The sequence below is a fragment of the Carcharhinus amblyrhynchos genome, chromosome 9, assembly GCF_965287045.1.
Source record: "Carcharhinus amblyrhynchos chromosome 9, sCarAmb.v2.hapA, whole genome shotgun sequence".
NCBI lineage: Eukaryota > Metazoa > Chordata > Chondrichthyes > Carcharhiniformes > Carcharhinidae > Carcharhinus > Carcharhinus amblyrhynchos.
Window position 1 is genome coordinate 90,075,848 of NC_137332.1, and position 20,152 is coordinate 90,095,999.

At 49.1% G+C, this 20,152-nt stretch overlaps 1 protein-coding gene across 2 annotated transcripts in view; it reads right to left on the reverse strand.

The window, feature by feature from the left end:
• Nucleotides 1-4,120: 4,120 nt before the first annotated feature.
• tap1 (transporter 1, ATP-binding cassette, sub-family B (MDR/TAP)) overlaps nucleotides 4,121-20,152 on the reverse strand; it is a 50,090-nt gene continuing 34,058 nt past the window's right edge. For both annotated transcript variants that reach the window (XM_080196069.1, XM_080196068.1), the window contains exons 10-13: nucleotides 16,022-16,195; nucleotides 13,230-13,389; nucleotides 12,483-12,619; nucleotides 4,121-4,701 (exon numbers count right to left, since the gene is read on the reverse strand). In XM_080196069.1, the coding sequence (XP_080052195.1) occupies nucleotides 4,423-4,701; nucleotides 12,483-12,619; nucleotides 13,230-13,389; nucleotides 16,022-16,195 (750 nt within the window). In that variant the 3' untranslated portion in view covers nucleotides 4,121-4,422. The remainder of the gene's footprint in view (nucleotides 4,702-12,482; nucleotides 12,620-13,229; nucleotides 13,390-16,021; nucleotides 16,196-20,152) is intronic.

The window sequence follows — 20,152 nt, forward strand, 5'->3', positions numbered from 1 at the left end:
ACCTCTATTAAGTCACCTCTCATACTCCTCTGCTCCAAAGAGAAAAGCCCAGTTCCCTCAACCTCTCCTCATAAGACCTACCCTCCAAACCAGGCAGCATCCTGGTAAATCTCCTCTGCACTCTCTCCAATGCTTCCACATCCTTCTTATAGTGAGGTGACCAGAACTGAACACAATATTCCAAATGTGGCCTCACCAACGACTTCTGGACTTATTAGAGGGTCGATGAGGATAATGCTGTTGATGTTGTGTACACAGACTTACAAAAGTCATTTGTTACACTGTCACACAGCAGACTTGCAAGAGGAGTTATAGCTCATGGTATAAAAGGGACAGTAGTAATGTGGATACAAAATAATAAATGAATAACAGGAAGCAGAGAGTAACAGTCAATTGATTTTTTTTGGGCTGGAGGAATGTTTTTAGTTGTGTTCCCCAGGGGTCAGTACTGGGACCCTTGCTTTTCCTGATAGAATCATAAGAACATAAGAACATAAGAAATAGGAGCAGGAGTAGGCCATCTAGCCCTTCGAGCCTGCCCCGCCATTCAATAAGATCATGGCTGATCTGTCGTGGCTCAGTTCCACTTTCCCGCCCTCTCCCCATAACCCTTAATCCCCTCTCTTATCAAAAACCCATCAACCCGCTTCTTAAAAATATTTAGCGAGGCAGCCTCCACCACTTCAACGGGCAGAGAATTCCAGAGATTCACCACCCTTTGAGTGAAGAAGTTCCTCCTCAACTCCGTTCTAAACCGCCTCCCCTTTATCTTGAGGCTGTGCCCCCTAGTCCTACTGTCTTTTTTGAGCGGGAAGAGTCTCTCCACCTCTATCCTATCCATCCCATTCATCATCTTATGCGTCTCAATGAGATCTCCCCTCATTCTTCTAAACTCTAACGAATCACTAAAGTGTAGAAAGATGCCATTGCAGAGCTTGCACTGACAACAATCCCAACCAGGCCCCATGACTCATTTATTCACCCTGCTAATCCCCTGACACTAAGAGACAGTTTAGCATTGTCAATCTATCCAACCTGCACATCTTTAGAGCACTTGGAGGAAATCCACAGACACAGGGAGAGCATGCAGTGACAGTGATCCAGGGCAGGAATTGAACCCAGGTCCCTGGTGCTGTGAGGCAACAGTGCTAATCACTCTGCCACCTGATATACATATATAATGATCTAGATCTTGGTGTTCAGGTTTATTGATGTAAAACTTAGAACAATTGTAAACCATTCAAGAGAATGATGTAAAACTTCAAAAGAACATGGACAAATTGATGGGTGGGCAGATAGTCAGCAGATGAAGTTCAATGTGGTGCAGGGGTCATTGAGGGTGACAGGATAGATGGAAAGAGCAGTTAATAAAGCATATGGCATTCTGAGCTTTTTTAATAGGGACACAGAGTACAAGAACAAGGAACATAGAGGGACAAGGTAGTATTGAGGAAGCAAGGGGGGCTATAGAAGGACCTGAACAGGTTAGAGAGAGGGCAAAGAAGTGGCAGATAGAATACAATGTGGAAAAGTGTGAGGTTATGCACTTTGGAAGGAGGAATGGGGGCATAGACTATTTTCTAAATGGGAAAATGCTTCGGAAGACAGAAACGTAAAGGGACTTGGGAGTCTTTGTGCAAGATTCTCTTAAGGTTAATGTGCAGAATTCGTGGGAAGTTAGGAAGGTAAATGCAATGTTCGCATTCATGTCGAGAGAGCTAAAATACAGAAGTAGGGATGTACTTCTGAGTCTGTATAAGGCTCTGGTCAGATCCCATTTAGAGTATTGTGAGCAGTTTTAAAATATATAGAACATAGAACATTACAGCGCAGAACAGGCCCTTCGGCCCACAATGTTGCACCGACCAGTTAAAAAACAATGACCCACTAACCTAAAACAAACCCTTTCCGTCCATAAACCTATCCACGGATCTCTTAAACGCCCCCAAACTAGGCGCATTTACAACTGCAGCAGGCAGGGCATTCCAATCCCTCACCACCCTCTGGGTAAAGAACCTACCCCTGACATCCGTCCTATAACTACCCCCCCTTAATTTAAAGCCATGCCCCCTCGTGCTAGCTTTCTCCATCCGAGGAAAAAGGCTATCACTATCCACCCTATCTAAACCTCTAATCATCTTATATGTTTCAATAAGGTCCCCTCTTAGCCGCCTTCTTTCTAACAAAAACAACCTCAGATCCCTCAGTCTCTCCTCATAGGACCTCCCCTCCATACCAGGCAACATCCTGGTAAACCTCCTCTGCACCCTCTCCAATGCCTCCACATCCTTCCTATAATGTGGGGACCAGAACTGCACACAGTACTCCAAGTGCGGCCGCACCAGAGTTTTGTACAGTTGCAACATGACGCTGCAACTCCTAAATTCAATCCCCCTACCAATAAACGCCAAGACACCGTATGCCTTCCTAACAACCCTATCTACTTGATTCCCAACTTTCAGGGATCTATGCTGCAGTTGTAAATGCGCCTAGTTTGGGGGCGTTTAAGAGATCCGTGGATAGGTTTATGGATGGAAAGGCATTGGTTTAGGTTAGAGGGTCGTTGTTTTTTAACTGGTCGGCGCAACATCGTGGGCCGAAGGGCCTGTTCTGTGCTGTAATGTTCTATGTTCTATGCTCTATATATGTACACATACACCTAGATCCCTCTGTTCATCCACACTATTCAGAGTCCTACCGTTAGCCCTATACTCTACACATCCGTTATTCCTGCCAAAGTGAATTAACTCACACTTTTCCGCATTAAACTCCATCCGCCACCTCTCGGCCCAGCTCTGCAACTTGTCCAAGTCTCCCTGTAAACTAAGACACCCCTCCTCACTATCTACCACACCTCCGACTTTGGTGTCATCAGCAAATTTACTAATCCACCCAACTATACCCTCATCCAGATCATTTATAAAAATTACAAACAGCAGTGGCCCCAAAACAGATCCCTGAGGCACACCACTTGTAACTGAACTCCATGACGAATACTTACCATCAACCACCACCCTCTGTCTCCTATCCGCCAGCCAATTCCTGATCCAATTTCCTAAATCACCCTCAATCCCATACATCTGCATTTTCTGCAGAAGGCTTCCATGGTGAACCTTATCAAACGCCTTACTAAAGTCCATATATACCACGTCAACTGGGCCCCATATTTAAGGAAGGATGTATTGGCCTTGGAACATGTCCCAAGGTGGTTCACAAGAATGATCCCTGGGCTGAAGAGCTTGTCACATGAGAACCGGTTGAGGAGTCTGGATCTGTACTTGTTGGAATTTAGAAGGATGAGGTTAGATCTTATTGAAACTTACAGGATATGCCGAGGCTTGGATAGATGGGACGCAGAGAATGTTTCCACTGGTAGGAAAAACTAGAACCAGAGGGCACAATCTCAGGCTGAAGGGGCCTTTAAAACATGAGGAGGAATTTCTTCAGCCAGAGAGTGGTGAATCTGAGGAACTCTGCCACAGAAGAATGTGAAGGCCAGATCATTGAGTGACTTTAAGACAGATAGATAGGTTCTTGATTAATAAGGGGATCAGGTTTATGAAGAACAGGGATGAGAAAAATATCAACCATGATTGAATGGCAGAGCAGACTCGATGGGCCGAGTGGCCTATTTCTGCTCCAATGTCATATGGTCTTAAGTTATGCTGAATTTATACAAGACATTAGTTAGATCTCAGCTTGAGTATTGTGTACAGTTCTGGCTGCCACACTATAGGATGTGAACGCACTGGAGAGTGCAGAAGAAGTTTACAAAAATGGATCCAATGATGAGAAACTTCAGTCATGAGGAAAGATTGGAGAGATGGGGCTGTTTCCTTGAAGAGAAGAAAGCTGAGGGGACATTTAATCAAGATATTCAAAATCATGAGAGGGATGGACAGGGTAGATAGGGAGATTTGCTCCTCGTAAAAGGATCAAAAATGAGAGGGCACAGATTTAAAGTAATTTGCAAAAGAAGCAAATATGATGTGAGAAAAAGAAGAAGAATGTGGACCAGAGAGAGGATTTGGTATTAGACAGGATTTTTCAGTGGGGAAATGTTTATTTTAGTGCAGTTTTCCCCCCCTATGGATTAGATCTAATTATACAATAGTTTCAGCAAAAAACTTTATTGAACAGTATCTACATCAATAACATCAGAAACATCAAACGTTCAAAGGTAAATCATTGAACAAACTGTTTACAATGCAGAGGAATACCTGTTCCTTTACTCAGTACATAGATTCACAGAGTGGCAGTGAGTACAAATCTCAGACTGGTGTCTGTCTGCATCAGGCTTCCATCTGTGTCTGGCCTTTGACTGAATCAAGGTTCCATCTGTGTCTGGGCTATGTCTGTGTCTGGCTGTGTCTGACCTCTGTCTGTGTCTCTCTGCTGTGCCCGCAACCCTCCGCCCCAGCCTCATACAGTCGGCCCATTACTCAATTGGATACACTCCTGCAAATTCTCCGTTCCATCCATCTCTTCCTGTGTCACCTCTTTTCCAAAGCCCTGGAAGTGTTTGCGGAGCAGCCTCTGGTAACAGCCACCACTATCTCGCAGCTCCTGGTGAGTGCCCTGCTCCACCACCATGCCATCCTCCAGCACCACGATGTGGTCAGCTCTCTCGATCGTACTGAGGCGGTGGGCAATCACCAGCACCGCACGGTCCCGATCCCCATTGTATACAGATTGCAGAACCTACAGGAGAAACAAATCGTGACATGGGGATGAAAGAAAGGAGACAGAGAGGTGAGAGGGAGAGGTGAGGGGGAGGACAGGTGAAGAGAGGAGGAGGGAGAGAGGGGGAGGAGGGAGAAGAGGGGGGAGAGGTGAGGGGGAGAGGTGAGGAGGAGGACAGGTGAAGAGAGGAGGAGGGAGAAGAGAGGGGGGATGGAGAAGAGAGAAAGGATGGAGAGAGAGAGGGGATGGGGAGAGGGGGAAGAAGAGAAAGGGCAGAGGGGGAAAATTAGAGTGAGTATCAAGAGGATATGTGTAAGAGAGAGTGAGAGTGTGTGTGAGAGAAAGAGTGTGTCAGAGAGAGAGACTGTGTGAGAGAGACTGAGAGAGGGTGAGAGTGAGTGTGAGAGTGAGAGAGTCAGAGAGTGAGTGTGTGTGAGAGTGGGTGTGAGAGAGAGTCAGAAAGTACGCGAGAGAGAGAGTCAGAGAATGTGTGTGAGCGAGAGAGAGTGAGAGACAGAGAGAATGTGTGAGAGAGTGTGTGTGACAGAGAGAGAGAGAGAGACAGTGAGTGTGAGAGAGAGACTGTGAGAGAGTCAGACAGTGAGTGAGTATGAGAGAGTCACAGAGTGAGTGTATGTGAGAGTGTGAGATAGAGTGTGAGAGAGTCAGAGAGTGAGTATGTAAGCGAGTGTGAGAGAGACAGAGGGCCCGATTTTACCATTTTCATTCTAAGTGCCGATTCTGGGCATAGTAGAAATCCTCTTTCAGGAGCCCCCATACGCTCTCAGCCCACCTCCAGTCTGATTCGCGCTGTGGGCGAGGCTTAGCACTGTCACAACATCGGAGCTCTGAACTGCGCATGCGCAGTTAGAAAAAAATTGGAAAAAGCGCGCCCGTGTCAGATCGCTCCCGAGCCGCAGGAAGCGGAGAAAGCAGCTCGGGAGTGAAAAGCGGGAGCGGTATCTCGGGGGAGACAGATGGATCTCTGGTGGAGGGGGGCCGGGGGGTCCGCTGCCACTCTGTGGGCGATCGGTGGGGGGAGAGGGGGGCAGGGGTGGCGATCGGTCTGGGTAGTGGTGGGGGTGTATAAGGGGGGCAGTGATGTGTGTGTGTGCCCCTTATCTACCTCCCCCATTACCCACACACATCATTGCCCTTCTTATCCACCCCCCCACTACCCAGACCGATCACCACCCCTGCCCCCCCACCAGGGATCCATCTGTTCCCCTCACCAGAGATCCATCTGACCTGCCTCCCTTCTCCCCCACCCCCAAGACAACGATCTGGCCTCACTTTCTTCCCCCACCTCCAACAACAAACTTGTCTCACTTCCCCCACCGCCCCCCCCCACCCAGAGAATGCTCTGGCCTCACTCTCCCTCCCCTCCAAAAGAACATCTGACCCACCTCCCCGCCCGCACCCCCCTCCTCCCCCCACCATCAGACAGCTATCAGCACTCCCCCATGGCCTCCCCCGCCAGGGATCCATCCGGCCCACCTCCTCCTCCTCCTCCCCCCGCTGACCAGAGGATGACCTGACCTGCCTCCACCCCCACCCCCACCCCCACCCCCATCAGTGGCCTGAGTCAGAGGGACGTTGGGAACACTGAATGCGCTCTTCAGAGGCTGGAGCACCCAATTCAGACTTTTACTCAGCAGGTCCCTAACAGTTTCAGTTCCAGATTGCTGAACACGGTGGTAAAGGGGGAAATGCTGATAGAGTTGGGCGGGCAGTTCATTAATTCAATTTAAATGTATGCAAATGCATGTAAATCGTCGTTGCGCCCAATTTGGGCGCGGAACAAATCCCCGCCATTTGTGGGTCTTGGTGAAGTGGCGATCTGTGTGGACTCGGATGCAAATCGCGATAAGGGCCTCACACCCAACTTTACCAAGATTTCGCGCCAGAAAACGGGTACAAATTGTTGGTAAAATCGGGCCCAGAGAATGAGTGCGTGTGAGAGAGATTGTGAGAGAGTCAGAGAGTGAATGAGCCCGATTTTACCATTGCATCATGCCTGTTTTCGGGCACGAAAGCATGGGTAAAGTCAGGTGTTAGTCTGGTAACGCGATCCGTGTCTGTACAGATTGCCACTTTACCGAAACCCAGGAATGACAGCAATCTGATTTGCACCCGAAATGGGCGCAATTGTGATTTAAATGCATTTGCACGCATTTAAATTGAATTAATGAACTGCCCGCCCAACTTGATCAGCATTTCCCCCTTTACTGTCGCGTTCGCCTTTCTGGAATCGTGCCAAAATGAACCTGTTGTATAAAAGTCTGAATCGGGCGCTCCAACTGCTGAAAGTGTGTTCAGTGCTTCCAACTCAGATCAGTGGTGGTGGTGGGGGGGGGGGGGCGTTGGGAGCAGGGGGGTGAGGAGGGAAGCGGGTCAAATCATTCTCTGGTTGGAGGGGTGGGGACGGGAGTGAGGCCAGATCATTGTCTGGTTGGAGTGGGCGAGGAGGAGGAGGAGGCTGGTCAGAGGTATCTCTGGTTGGGGAGGCAGGGGGAGGGCTGATCATTGTCTGGCAATGAGGGAATAGGAGGCGGGTCAGACGTTCCTCTCGCGGGGTGGGGGGGGGGGTGCGCGTGGTGATGAGTGAGATCAGACCATTCTCTGTGAGGGGTGAGTGAGGCCAGGTTATTTTCTGGAGGAGGGGGTGATAGTAAGTGGGGCCAGCCCATTCTCTTTGAGGGGGGGGTGCGAGGGGAGTGAGACCAGATCATTCTCTGAGAGGGGGAGGAAGGAGGCAGATAAGATGTATCTCTGGTGGGGTGGGGGGGTTGGGGAGGCACTGGTTGTGGGGGGGGGGGGCAGATGGATCTCTGATGGGGGGGTCATATGTATCTCTAGTGGGGGGGGCACGGGTGGAGGGGGGAGTCCCGATTGCTCACTGGTTGGGGGGGGGGGGGCGAAGGGGGCAGATGGATCTCTGGTGGTGGAGGGAGATGGGTCTCTGGTGGGGGTGTGGGAGGGGTCCGCTGTCACTCTGCGGGCAAATCGGTGGGGGGGGGGGGGAAGGGGGCAGGGTGGCGATCAGTCTGGGTAGTGGCGGGAGTGGATAAGGGGGACAGCAATGTCTGTGGGTAGTGTGGGAGTGGATAAGGGGGACAGGATGTGTGCGGGGGACATCGCTCCCACTTTTCGGTCCCGGAATACTTTCTCCGCTCTCTGCAGCCCAGGAGCGATCTGACACGGGCGCGCTTTTTCAAATATTTTTCTAACTGTGTGCACGCAGTTCAGAGCTCCGATCATTTCAGCTGTGCTCAATCCCGCCCACAGCGCCATTCAGATCCATGATATTTTTATCAGGGTGAATGCATATGGGGGGGCTTGAAAGCAGATTTTTAAGTCAGATCTGCATTACACCCATATGCGCTCAGCCTGATAAAAAAATCACAGGTCTGAATCGCGCTGTGAATGGGGCTTAGCACGGCCGAAATGATCGGAGCTCTGAACTGCACATGCACAGTTAGAAAAATATTTGAAAAAGCGCTCCCGTGTCAGATCGCTCCTGGGCTGCAGAGAGCGGAGAAAGTATTCCGGGACTGAAAAGCGGGAGCGATGGCCCCCAAACACATCCTGTCCCCCTTATCAACTCCCCCCGCTACCCAGACCGATCGCCACCCCTGCCCCCTTCTCCCCCCCCCACCCATCACCAGCAAAGTGGCAGCGGACGCCCCAGAGATCTGTCTCCCAACTCCCATCAGAGTTCCATCTGCTCCTCCCCTCCTCCCACCAGTGAGTGATTGGGCCTCCTCCCCCACCTCCCCCCATCAGAGATCCATCTGTTCCCCCCCACCAGTGAGCGATCGGGCCTTAGAATGAAAATGGTAAAGTGTGCGCGAGAGAGAGTGTAAGAGAGTCAGAGAGTGAGTATGAGAGAGACAGAGAGTATGTGTGAGAGTGTGTAAGGGAGTCAGAGCGTGAGTGTGTGAGAGACTGTAAGAGAGACAGAGTTCCTTTCCATTCTTTCATGAGCCTGTCCATGACGATGTGGTCAGTCTATTATCGGAGTTAATTGACTTGTTTAACAAGCTCAGTTGGCCTTTACTTATTTATTGTTGTATGGTAGGCTGCCAGCCAGTCTTGGTGTCTGTCCACCTACTCTGTTATGGGGATGAGTAGCACGGGAGCAGGCAGCAAGGTGGCAGGGTGGGCCTACACTTGCCTCATCCCAACACCGCACACACTCCCTCCCCAATAAACTAGCTGGGTAAAATGCAGGCCCATGAGTGAAACAGAGAGAGACAGAGTGAGAGATACAGAGAAAGTACTGAAAGTGAGAGAGTGTGTTGTGAAAAATAACAGAGAGCAACATAGAGAGATACAGAGCAACTGACAGAGAGAAAGAGCAACGGAGAGAGAGAGAGAGAGCAACGGAGACAGAAAAAGAGCAACAGAGAGAGAAAATGCAACTGAGAGAGAGAGCAACTAAGAGAGAGCAACAGAGTGAGAGAAAGAAATACAGAGAAATATATTTTAAGACGATGAGGTATAGGAATAGAATTTGGTTGTTTGGCCTCTCAAGTCTGCTCCGTCATTCTATCTTGGCTGATATGTTTCTCAACACCATTCTCCCACCTCTTCCTTGTAACCTTTGATTTCTCTACCAATCAAGGACCTCCCTACCTCTGTCTTAAATACCTTCAATGACTTGGCTTCCACAGCCTTCTGTGACAATGAATTCCACAGATTCATTGCAGCAAGTATAGATTGAGCATTATAAACACAGAAAATAGGTGCAGGAGAAGGCCTTGAGCCTGCTCCACCATTCATTTTGACCATGGCTGATCATCCAACTCAATAGCCTGATCCCAGCTTCCTCCCATATCCTTTGATCTCCTTTGCCTTATCTAATTGTTTCTTGAAAACATTCAACGTTTTGGCCTCAACTGCTTTCTGTGATAATGAGCTTCACAGGCTGATTACTGTCTGGGTGAAGAAATTTCTCCTCATCTCAGTCCTAAATGGTTTGCCCCGTATCCTTAGACTGTGACCCCTGGTTCTGCATTCCCCCTCCATTGGGAGCAACATCCCTCCATCTATTCTGTCTAGTCCTGTTAGAATTTTATAGGTTTCTATGAGATCCCTCCTCATTCTTCTAAACTTCAGTGAATATGATCCTCACTGACTCAATCTCTCCTTGAATGTCTCTGCACTCCCTCTACAGCAAGAACATCCTTCCTCAGGTCGGGGGGCCCAAACTACACACTATATTCCAGCATTGGGATTTTACCACTTTGCTGTATCTGGTGATAAGTGCGACGAGTTGGGAAAATATTGTGCGATGCTAAAAATTTGATTTGCGCCTGGCACAAAATGGTTTGCTACCTTCCTGGCCCCTTTCTAATGGCGTAAATCACTTCACACCCAGAAAGGGCACAAAGCTTATTGGCATGAGATTGTGTGGATTTCAATATCATTTAGAAGTTCAGCATACATGCTTTTCCCCCCCCCTGGATACTTCCCACCTCTCCAGCGAGCTGTCCCATTGGTGCAAATCACTACTGCTCTGCACTTACGCAGACATGGCGAGCTGGTGATGTTGATTGCGGCGGCGGGAGGCGGGCGGGGAGGCTGGCGGCTCAGAGGCCATCAAGGCCCCTGGGTGGTCGGGGGCAAGGCCAGACATTGCCCATTGGAAAATGCCCATTGGACAGTGGCCACTAGGCACCATGGCTGCAGACATCAAATACCACCGGTGTGCCAGGAGTGGGGGTATTGTGCAGAGGGGCTACGCAGGGTTAGGTCATGACAGGTTAGGCATGTCAGGGGGTGGGGAGGGGGAGGTGGTGCCAGGGGATGCATGTCAGGAGTCAGCCAGGGTGCCCATCAGGAGGATCCTGATGCCCCATTGCGGGTGACCCGTGTCAGGGTGGGAGAGCACATGCCGCTGATGAAGAGAGGAGGTCCGTTGTCTGTGGGAGATTGGAGAGGGTCTTCCAGTACACTGTGAGATCAGGGTGCCCTCATTACACGGCAGTCGAGTATTCTGAAGCCAGTTTCATTGGTGTGTTTAGGTTCCATCCCTCCCTTCCCACCCCACTCAAGGCATCAAACTCCCAACTCAGCAAACAAATGACTGAGTGTCAAAAGGTCGCGATGTGGATCATGCCTGAGAGACCGACGCTGTTCACACTCTGGCCACGATTCTCCCTTTGCCACTTTTCTGGCAGGTCCGGCTGGGAGACGCGAACGTGCGGCTTTGAGTGGGGAGTTGCACATGTGCGGGAACGCATGTGCATCTCCCAGAGCTGGGTGAGGGGTGGGGGGACCGCCACTGCTGGGGGATGGAGCCTGGGCATCGGATGCTCTGGGGCGGGAGGAGGTCAAGGGCTGGCCTTGGAATTGCTGTGGGGGCTGCGATCAGGTTGTTGCGGGGGGAGGGTGGGGGGGGGGGGGCGGTGGGCAGCGCTGCGATTGAGCTAGTCAGCAAACAGGGAGTCTGACAGATCAGGGCCACTAGCTCCAGAACTGTCAAACCCAGGGCGAATAGATCCCGCCCCCCCACAGGTATTTAATGAGATTCCTGACTGGGCCTTCTTTAGTGGGCAGAGATTCAGGTGAGAAGCTGAACTGTCAGAACGGTGAGATTTAGAACAGTTTTCCTGCCAATTCAGCACGTTTGGGAGAATCATCCTCTATGTTTCTTGCAGTTAAGGCGAGAAATTGTTTGAGAAAATCCCACCCCAGGTATGGTCTCACCATGTCTCGGTACAATTTCACAGTACACTGTCCCTGTACGTGAATCCTTTCACTATGAACACCAACACACCATTTTTACTGCCTGCTGCACCTGCATGCTCACCTTCAGTGACTGATGTATGAGGACACCCAGGTCTCATTGCACATTCCTCTCTCTTAATTTATAGCCACTCACATAATAATCTGTCTTCCTGTTTTTGCAATTGGAATAGATAACTTCTCATTTATCCAAATTATGCTGCATCTGCCATTCATATGCCCAAACACACTCAGCCTGTCCAAATCACACTGAAGGATCTTTGCATCCTGCTCGCAGCTCACCATCCCACCTTCCAAATTTGGAGATATTATATTTAGTTCCCTCATCTAAATTATTAATATGTATATAGTGAATAGTTGGGGTTCCATGTGCTCTAATCTCTTATGTGGGACTTTGTCGAAGCCTTCTGAGCATCCAAATAAATCAAATCCACAGGCACCTCTCATCAACTCTACTAGTTACATCCTTGAAGAATTCCAGTAGATTCGTCAAGCATGACTTCCCTTTCATAAAAGCATGCTGACTCTGTCCAATCTTGCCACTGTTTTCCAAGTATTTTGCTGTAAAATATTTGATCATGGATTCTAGAATCTTTTTCCAATACTGATGTCAGACTGACTGGTCTATAATTCCCTGTTTTCTTTCTACCTCCTTTTTTAAATAGTGGTATTACATTAACTACCCTCCAATCTGCAGGAATTATTCCAGAGTCTCTAGAATCTTGGAAAATGACCACCAATGCATCCATTTTTTTCTCAAAACATTTCCTTAAGTACTCTGGGATGTAAATTATCACACCCTGGAGATTCATCAGCCTTCAATCTCATCAGTTTCCCAAACCCCATTTCTCTGCTAATACTGATCTCCATCAGTTCCTCCCTCTCATTAAACCCTGAGAGAGAGAGAGAGAGAGAGAGAGAAACCAGAAAGAAACAGAAAGTGAGAGATGGGATTGACATGAGGCAGAAAGAAAGGGAAAGCTAAGCGGGGAAAGTTTATTCTCTCTGTCCCCATTATCAAGAACACTGGATTCTCCAGTACTCACTGTGTGTTCGCTTTCTCCATCCAGGCAGCTGGTAGCATCATCCAGGATTAGTACCCGAGGGTCACGGATCAGAGCTCGGGCGATTGCTACTCGCTGTTTCTGTCCACCAGAGAGCTGGCCACCCTTTTCACCAGCATCTGTGCATTCAGAAAGAAAGGAGGAGGGAGGGGGGAGATGGGTTAGAGTGCATGAGAATGAGAGAAACCTTTGTACAAACTGAATGTCAGCGATAGCATTGAACCTGAACACCATAGCCCAGAAACTGAGAGCGACAAACTGAAGGGGATGTTTACAATCTGGGATAAGATTCATCACCTCACTCTGTGTTTAATCCTTCTCTAAATAATAACAGAAACTGGAACCTGTAAAACCTGACAGGAGAGTGGTTAAAGTGTGGGATAAATGTAGCCATTCAAGATCTGCAAATTTGCTTTGGTAACACAAGTTGCGATATTTTTCAGCCAATTTCAGTCTATTATGGTTAATGATAATGCCTTATACTTTATGGATTTGGACCATGGATTCGTTGTGGGATTTTGATTGGGCTTTATCTTTTTCCTGGGAATTGGGTTTCATGCTGCTGTTCCTGAGTTGCTATACAAACTTTTATTTAAGCTGTGACCCAATCTCAATTTAGAGAGCAGTTGAAGAATATGGTGAAACATCTCTTTAATCCCCCATCACTCTGTACTTAATCCCCCACCTCTCTGCATTTTATGTTTAATCCCCCACCCATTCATCACTCACCAGTTTTGTATTCATCTTTCAGTTTACTGATGAACCGATCTGCGTCTGCTCGCTCTGCCGCACGTTTGACTGAGTTGATGGGTTTTCCACCAAGTCCGTAGGCGATGTTGGCCTCAACTGATCGAGCAAAGAGTAGTGGCTCTTGACTCACCAGGGCCACCTGAGGAAGAACGAAGGGAGAGCAGCTCAGAAAAAGGCATCAGGGCCCAAGAGTGATTTTGTAAGGACAGCATTATCTGGCATTGAAAAGAGTCGACTCAAGTTCCACAAGAAAGACTTTTGGCCCGGGACTGACTACGGAGATTGTAGGAGGGCAGAGGTCAGAGGGTAGGATATCCTTGTGATGCATGTATTGTCTGGGCTGGAGGGCGGAAGGCATTGTTTAGTATTGTGTGCAAGGTGGATCCTTGTCTTCATATAATAAAGGTACTGCGGATGCTGGAATCTGAAACAAAAACAGAGAATGCTGGAACAACTCTGTATGTCTCGGAGCATCTGCAGGAGAGAGAAAACAGAGTTAATGTTTTGAGCCTATGTGAAGCTTCTGTGGAATAAAAGAGAGGGAAAATGAGTTGAATTAGGGGATGGTACAGCTGCAAGAATGATTGATGGGAGCTGGGAAAGAATGCAATTAATGGGCCCATTTTTAACATCAAGTTGGTAACATTGATAAAATCAATGAGGTGAATGGCATGATTCATCCCTACCTCCGCACCGGTTCTCCCTTTACCAAGACCTGAAAATGGCCGTGATCAGGACCGTGCCCGAAACAGTTTCAACGGCTATTTAAATGCATTTGCATACATTTAAATTGACTCAATGGGCTGCACGCCCAACCCTACCGCACTTCCCCATTTACCACTGCGTTGGCCCATCCAGATTCAGCGTGAAATAGACATGTTGCATAAAAGTCTGATTCGGGCGCTCCAGCTAGTGAGGAGGTAAGTACTGAGGTCAGTGGGAGGGAGGGTCCGCTGCCACTCTGCCTGTGATCAGTGAGGGGGAAGGAGGGAGGGGCCGTGACCAGTCTGGCTGGTGGAAGGGATGGGTGGGATAAGGGGGTCAGTAATGTTGTGGTCAATGTCTGTGGGGGCCGGGGGAAGGCATTATCTGGGAGCGATGGAGCAGGAGAGCCGCATTCTCTCTTTATTTTTCCTGCGCTTGCGTAGTTGGAGGCTCTGATCGGAGCTGCAGGGTTTTGGGCGCAATAAGCCCCACCCACAGGCTTGTGCAGCACGATTCGGAATCACTGATATTTTTTCAGGCAGAGTCCGTACGGCAGCGCCGGAGAGTGGGTCTAAAAGTCGGATCTGAGGCATTCCCAGATTCAAGTTCGCCCAGTGCTTAGAATCAAAATGGTAAAATAGGGCTCAATATGCAGCAAACTTAAGAACAAGTGAAAGATCGCCCATTGGGGAGGTCCGCCTTGTTGTCCAACAAGGAGCATACACGCGATGGGTCGTACTGGGGCTGCTCTTGAATGTTCGAGATTGGCCTAGTGCTTCATGTCGTTAGTGTGTGCCTAAACTGGACAAGATACTGGGCAAGACGACAGCTCAGTGACTATCGCTGATTGCTGTGCAGACACATGGATTAGGGCCGGTGTCTGTGGGAGTTTGCGCATTCTCCCCGTGCTTGCGTGGGTTTCCTCTGGGTGCTCCGGTTTCCTCCCACACCCCAAAGATGTGCTGTTAGGCTGATTAGAAGTAATAAATTGTCCCTAAATCAGTTTCCCTCAATCTGGATTGCCATAAAACAATAGATAAGGGTCATGGGTGGAGAGGGGGACTGGTGGTGTTGAGATGGTGGCGTGGGCTCGTTGGGCCGAAGGGCCTGTTTCCCGGGCTGTTTTTCTTCTTTGTTCTTTGTCTTTGCCCAGGAACAAACAGTGTTTGGGTTATAAAAAAAGGTTAAGATGGAGGGGAAAGTTCATAGCCTTAAGTTGTTGAACTAGGTGTTGAGTCCTGAGGGCTGTAACAGGCGTGATCAGGGATGAGGTATTGTTGCTCCAGCTTAGGCCAGGCTTCACTGGAACATTGCAGCAGGATGTCGTCCTGTGTGGGTTACGAGTGCCTGAACAGATGGTGCAGTGAGCAGAACATCTGGGATACAGCAGGAAAGTGGTCAGTCTCAGGAGAGCAGTGAATTGAAATGTTGAGGCAGATTACATTCTGTCCTGTGTATATTATACCCTGATCCCGTGTGTATTACACCCTGACCCCCTGTGTGTGTATTACACCCCGACCCCGTATGTGTGTATTACACCCTGATCCCGTGTGTATTACACCCTGATCCCGTGTGTATTACACCCTGATCCCGTGTGTGTATTACACCTCAATCCCATGTGTGTATTACATCCCGATCCCATGTGTGTGTTACACCCTGACCCTGTGTGTGCATTACACCCTGACCCCATGTGTATTATATCCCAACCCCGTGTGTGTGTATTACACCCTGACCCCGTATGTGTGTATTACACCCTGATCCCATGTGTATTACACCCTGATCCCGTGTGTATTACACCCCGATCCCGTGTGTGTATTACACCCCAACCCCATGTGTGTATTACACCCTGACCCTATGTGTGTGTATTACACCCTGAACCTGTGTGTGTGTATTATGATCCTGTGTGTGTATTACACCTCATCCCCGTAAGTATTACTCTCTGTCCCCCTGTGCATATCACAGAGTTTTATTGTGTCTGTATCACACCCTATCCCCATGTGTGTACCACACCCCGTCCTGGTGTGTGTTACACTCTGTCCCTGTGTATATTACACTCTGTTCCTCACCTTGTTGTGGTAATATTTGTGCTCGTATTCCTTGATGGGTTTCCCGTCAAGTAGGATCTCTCCGGACTGGGGTTGATAAAACCTCTCCAGCAGAGCGACACAAGTGGTCTTCCCTCCACCAGAGGGGCCCACCAGGGCTGTGACCTTGCCACACTTCAGCTCAAAAGACACGTTCTGAAAAGAAGAAGCCTCAGCTTGGTTATGATTGATGACAGTCTCCCTCATCACTCCTGTCAATGTAACATGGGAACAGGAGGAGGCCATTCCACCCATCAAGTCTGTTTTACTGTTCCACACGTGACAGTTGATGTTTAACTTCACTGAAGCTCCTCTGTCCCATAACCATTCATACCCTCACTGAAGAAAAGTTCATCCAATCCGGTTTTGAATGTTTGATTTGGCTTCCATTGTGAATGATTTTTCTGGGGGACACTGGAGGGAGGGGAGGTGGGGGGGAGTGGTGTGTGTGTGTGTGTGTGTGTGTGTGTGTGTGTGTGTGTGTGTGTGTGTGTGTGTGTGTGTGTGTGTGTGTGTGTGTGTGTATGCGCATGTGTAGATGTTCTTCCTGACACCATAGAACATAGAACATAGAACACTACAGCACAAACAGGCCCTTCGGCCCACGAGTTGCGCTGATCACATCAACACCTATCTATAACCCCCAATCCCATAAAACCCCATATACTCATCCAGAAGTCTTTTAAAAGACCCCAGCGAGTTCGCCTCCACCACCACTTACGGCAGCCGATTCCACTCACTCACCACCCTCTGAGTGAAAAACTTACCCCTAACATCACTTCTGTACTTTCCTCCCCGCACCTTAAATCTGTGTCCTCTCGTAGCGACCATTTCAAACCGGGGAAATAGCCTCTGAGAATCCACCCCATCTATTCCTCTCAACATTTTATAAACCTCTATCAGGTCGCCTCTCAACCTTCGTCTCTCCAGGGAAAAGAGACCCAGCTCCCTCAACCTAACTTCATAAGGCATGCCTCCCAGTCCAGGCAACATCCTTGTAAATCTCCTCTGCACCCTTTCAATAGCCTCCACGTCTTTCCTATAGTGAGGCGACCAGAACTGCGCACAGTACTCCAAATGAGGCCTGACAAGGGTCTTATAAAGTTGCAGCATTACCTCCCGACTCCTAAACTCAATCCCTCGATTAATGAAGGCCCGTACACCATACGCCTTCTTGACCACCTCTTCCACCTGCGAGGCCGATTTAAGAGTCCTGTGGACCCGGACCCCAAGATCCTTCTGCTCTTCAACACTACTAAGACTCCTGCCCTTGATAGTGTACTCGTTCATCCCGTTGGTTCTGCCAAAATGGACCACTACGCATTTATCCGCGTTGAAGTCCATCTGCCACTTCTCCGCCCAGTCCTGCATCCTATTTATGTCCTGCTGCAACTTTTGACATCCTTCCAGACCATCCACAACACCACCGACCTTCGTGTCATCAGCGAACTTACTTACCCATCCCTCCACTTCCTCATCCAGGTCATTTATGAAAATGACAAACAGCAAGGGTCCTAGAACAGATCCCTGGGGCACTCCACTGGTGACTGACCTCCATTCAGAAAAAGACCCATCCACAACCACTCTTTGCCTTCTGCAGGCAAGCCAGTTCTGGATCCACAAGGCCAAAGGCCCCTGGATCCCATGCCCTCTCACCTTCTCAAGAAGTCTTGCATGGGGGACCTTATCAAACGCCTTGCTGAAGTCCATGTACACCACATCCACGACACTTCCTTCGTCAATGTGTTCAGTCACATTATCGAAGAACTCAACTAGGCTTGTAAGGCACGACCTGCCCTTGACAAATCCATGCTGACTATTCCTGATCATGTCAAACCTCTCCAAATGCTCGTAAATCTTGTCCCTCAGAAGCCTCTCCATCAGCTTACCAACCACTGAGGTCAGACTCACCGGTCGGTAATTTCCCGGGCTACCTCTGTTCCCTTTCTTGAAAATAGGGACTACATCCGCAATCCTCCAATCTTCCGGAACCTCTCCCGTCTCCATTGACGACGCAAAGATCATCGCCAGGGGCTCTGCAATCACTTCCCTCGCCTCCCACAGTATCCTGGGGTATATCCCATCTGGTCCTGGCGACTTATCTATCTTGATAGAATTCAAAAGTTCGAACACATCCTCCACCTTAATATCCACAAACTCAATCTTTTCCATCTGCTGCAAATCCGTAGCAAAATCTCCCAGATCAGCTTCCACCATGAATACTGAGGCAAAGTACTCATTAAGCACCTCTGCCACTTCTTCTGGTTCCACACAGACCTTCCCCCCTTCACCTTTTATAGGTCCTATCCCTTTTCTTCTCATCCTTTTACCTTTCACATATTTATAAAAGGCCTTGGGATTCTCCTTAATCTTACCCGCCAAGGTCTTCTCATGACCCCTTCTGGCTCTCCTAATTTCCCTTTTAAGCTCCTTTCTACAGTCCTTATACTCCTAAAGATCCTTAACCTCTCCTAGTTCCCTGAACCTTTTGTACACCTTCCCCTTCCTCCTGACTAGGTTCAACACAGCCTTCGTGCACCACGGTTCCCGCGACCTACCAAAACCCCCTTGTCTCATCGGAACGTTGTCATGCATAGCTCCAGACAAACATTCCTTGAATATCCGCCACCTTCTTTCGGTACTTTTCCTTAAGAACGCCTCCTTCCAGTTTATTTGTCCAAGTAACTTCCTGACTTCTTCGTATCTCCCCTTACTCCAGACAAACTCCTTCCTAGCCTGCCTGATCCTATCTCGTTCCAATGCAATTGTGAAGGAGATAGAATTATGGTCACCATTCCCAAGATGCTCCCCTACCGAGAGATCCATCACCTGCCCTGGTTCATTCGCCAGTACCAGGTCAAGTACAGCCTCTCCTCTCGTAGGCTTATCCACATACTGTGTCAGGAAACCTTCCTGAACACACCTAACAAACTCCTCCCCATCCAAACCCCTTACCCTAGGGATATTCCAGTCGATGTTTGGGAAATTGAAGTCACCCATCACGACAACTCTGTTATTAATACATCTCTCCAGAATCTGTTTCCCTATCTGCACTTCAACTTCCCTGTCACTATTGGGTGGCCTATAGAATACACCCAGCAAAGTTTTCAACCCTTTGCTGTTCGTAACTTCCACCCACAGAGACTCTGTAGACAGTCCCTCCACGGCATCCTCCTTCTCTGCAGCCATGACACTGTCCCTAATCAACAGTGCCACTCCACCACCTCTTCTGCCATCCTCCCTGTCCTTCCTGAAGCACCTGAAACCTGGCACCTGAAGTACCCAGTCCTGTCCCTGAGACATCCAAGTCTCCGTAATGGCCACCACATCACAATCCCAAGCAGCAATCCACGCCCTAAGCTCATCTACCTTATTCACTACACTCCTTGCATTAAAATATATACACTTCAGCCCCTCAGTCTGGGCATTTCCCTTCTCCACCCCCTGTCTAACCTCCCTCTCATACTGCCTGCGGTCCTCCCCTACCTGGGAGCTAACCTCCTCCACCCCAGTTTCCCCATCACAATTCCCTCCCCCCATCCTCTCTAGTTTAAAGTCCTCCCGGTAGCCTTAGCCAGTCTTCCCGCCAAGATATTAGTCCCCCTGGGATTTAAGTGCCACCCATCCTTACTGTACAGGTCCCACCTACCCCTAAAGAGGTCCCAGTGATCTAGGAACCGAAATCCCTGCCCTCTACACCAGTCCCTCAGCCACGCATTCAGCCTCCACCTCATTTCATTTCTTCCCTCATTCTCCCGTGGCACAGGCAGCAATCCTGAGATTACTACCTTCGCTTTTCTCTTCCTCAGCTGTCTACCCAGTTCCCTATGGTCCCTTTTCACGAGTGCCTCCCTCTTCTTGCCTACGTCAGCAGTACCTATATGCACTACAACCTCTGGTTCCTCACCCTCCCCTTTCAGGATGTCTGGGACACGCCCAGAGACACCCCGAATCCCAGCTCCAGGGAGACAAACCACCATCCGTGACTCCTGTCTACGTCCACAAAAACGCCTGTCCGCGCCTCTCACTGTGGAGTCCCCTATTAACACTACCTTTCTGCTCTCTTTTTTGATTTTTTGACTCACTGGCTCAGCTCCAGAGACCTGGCCACTG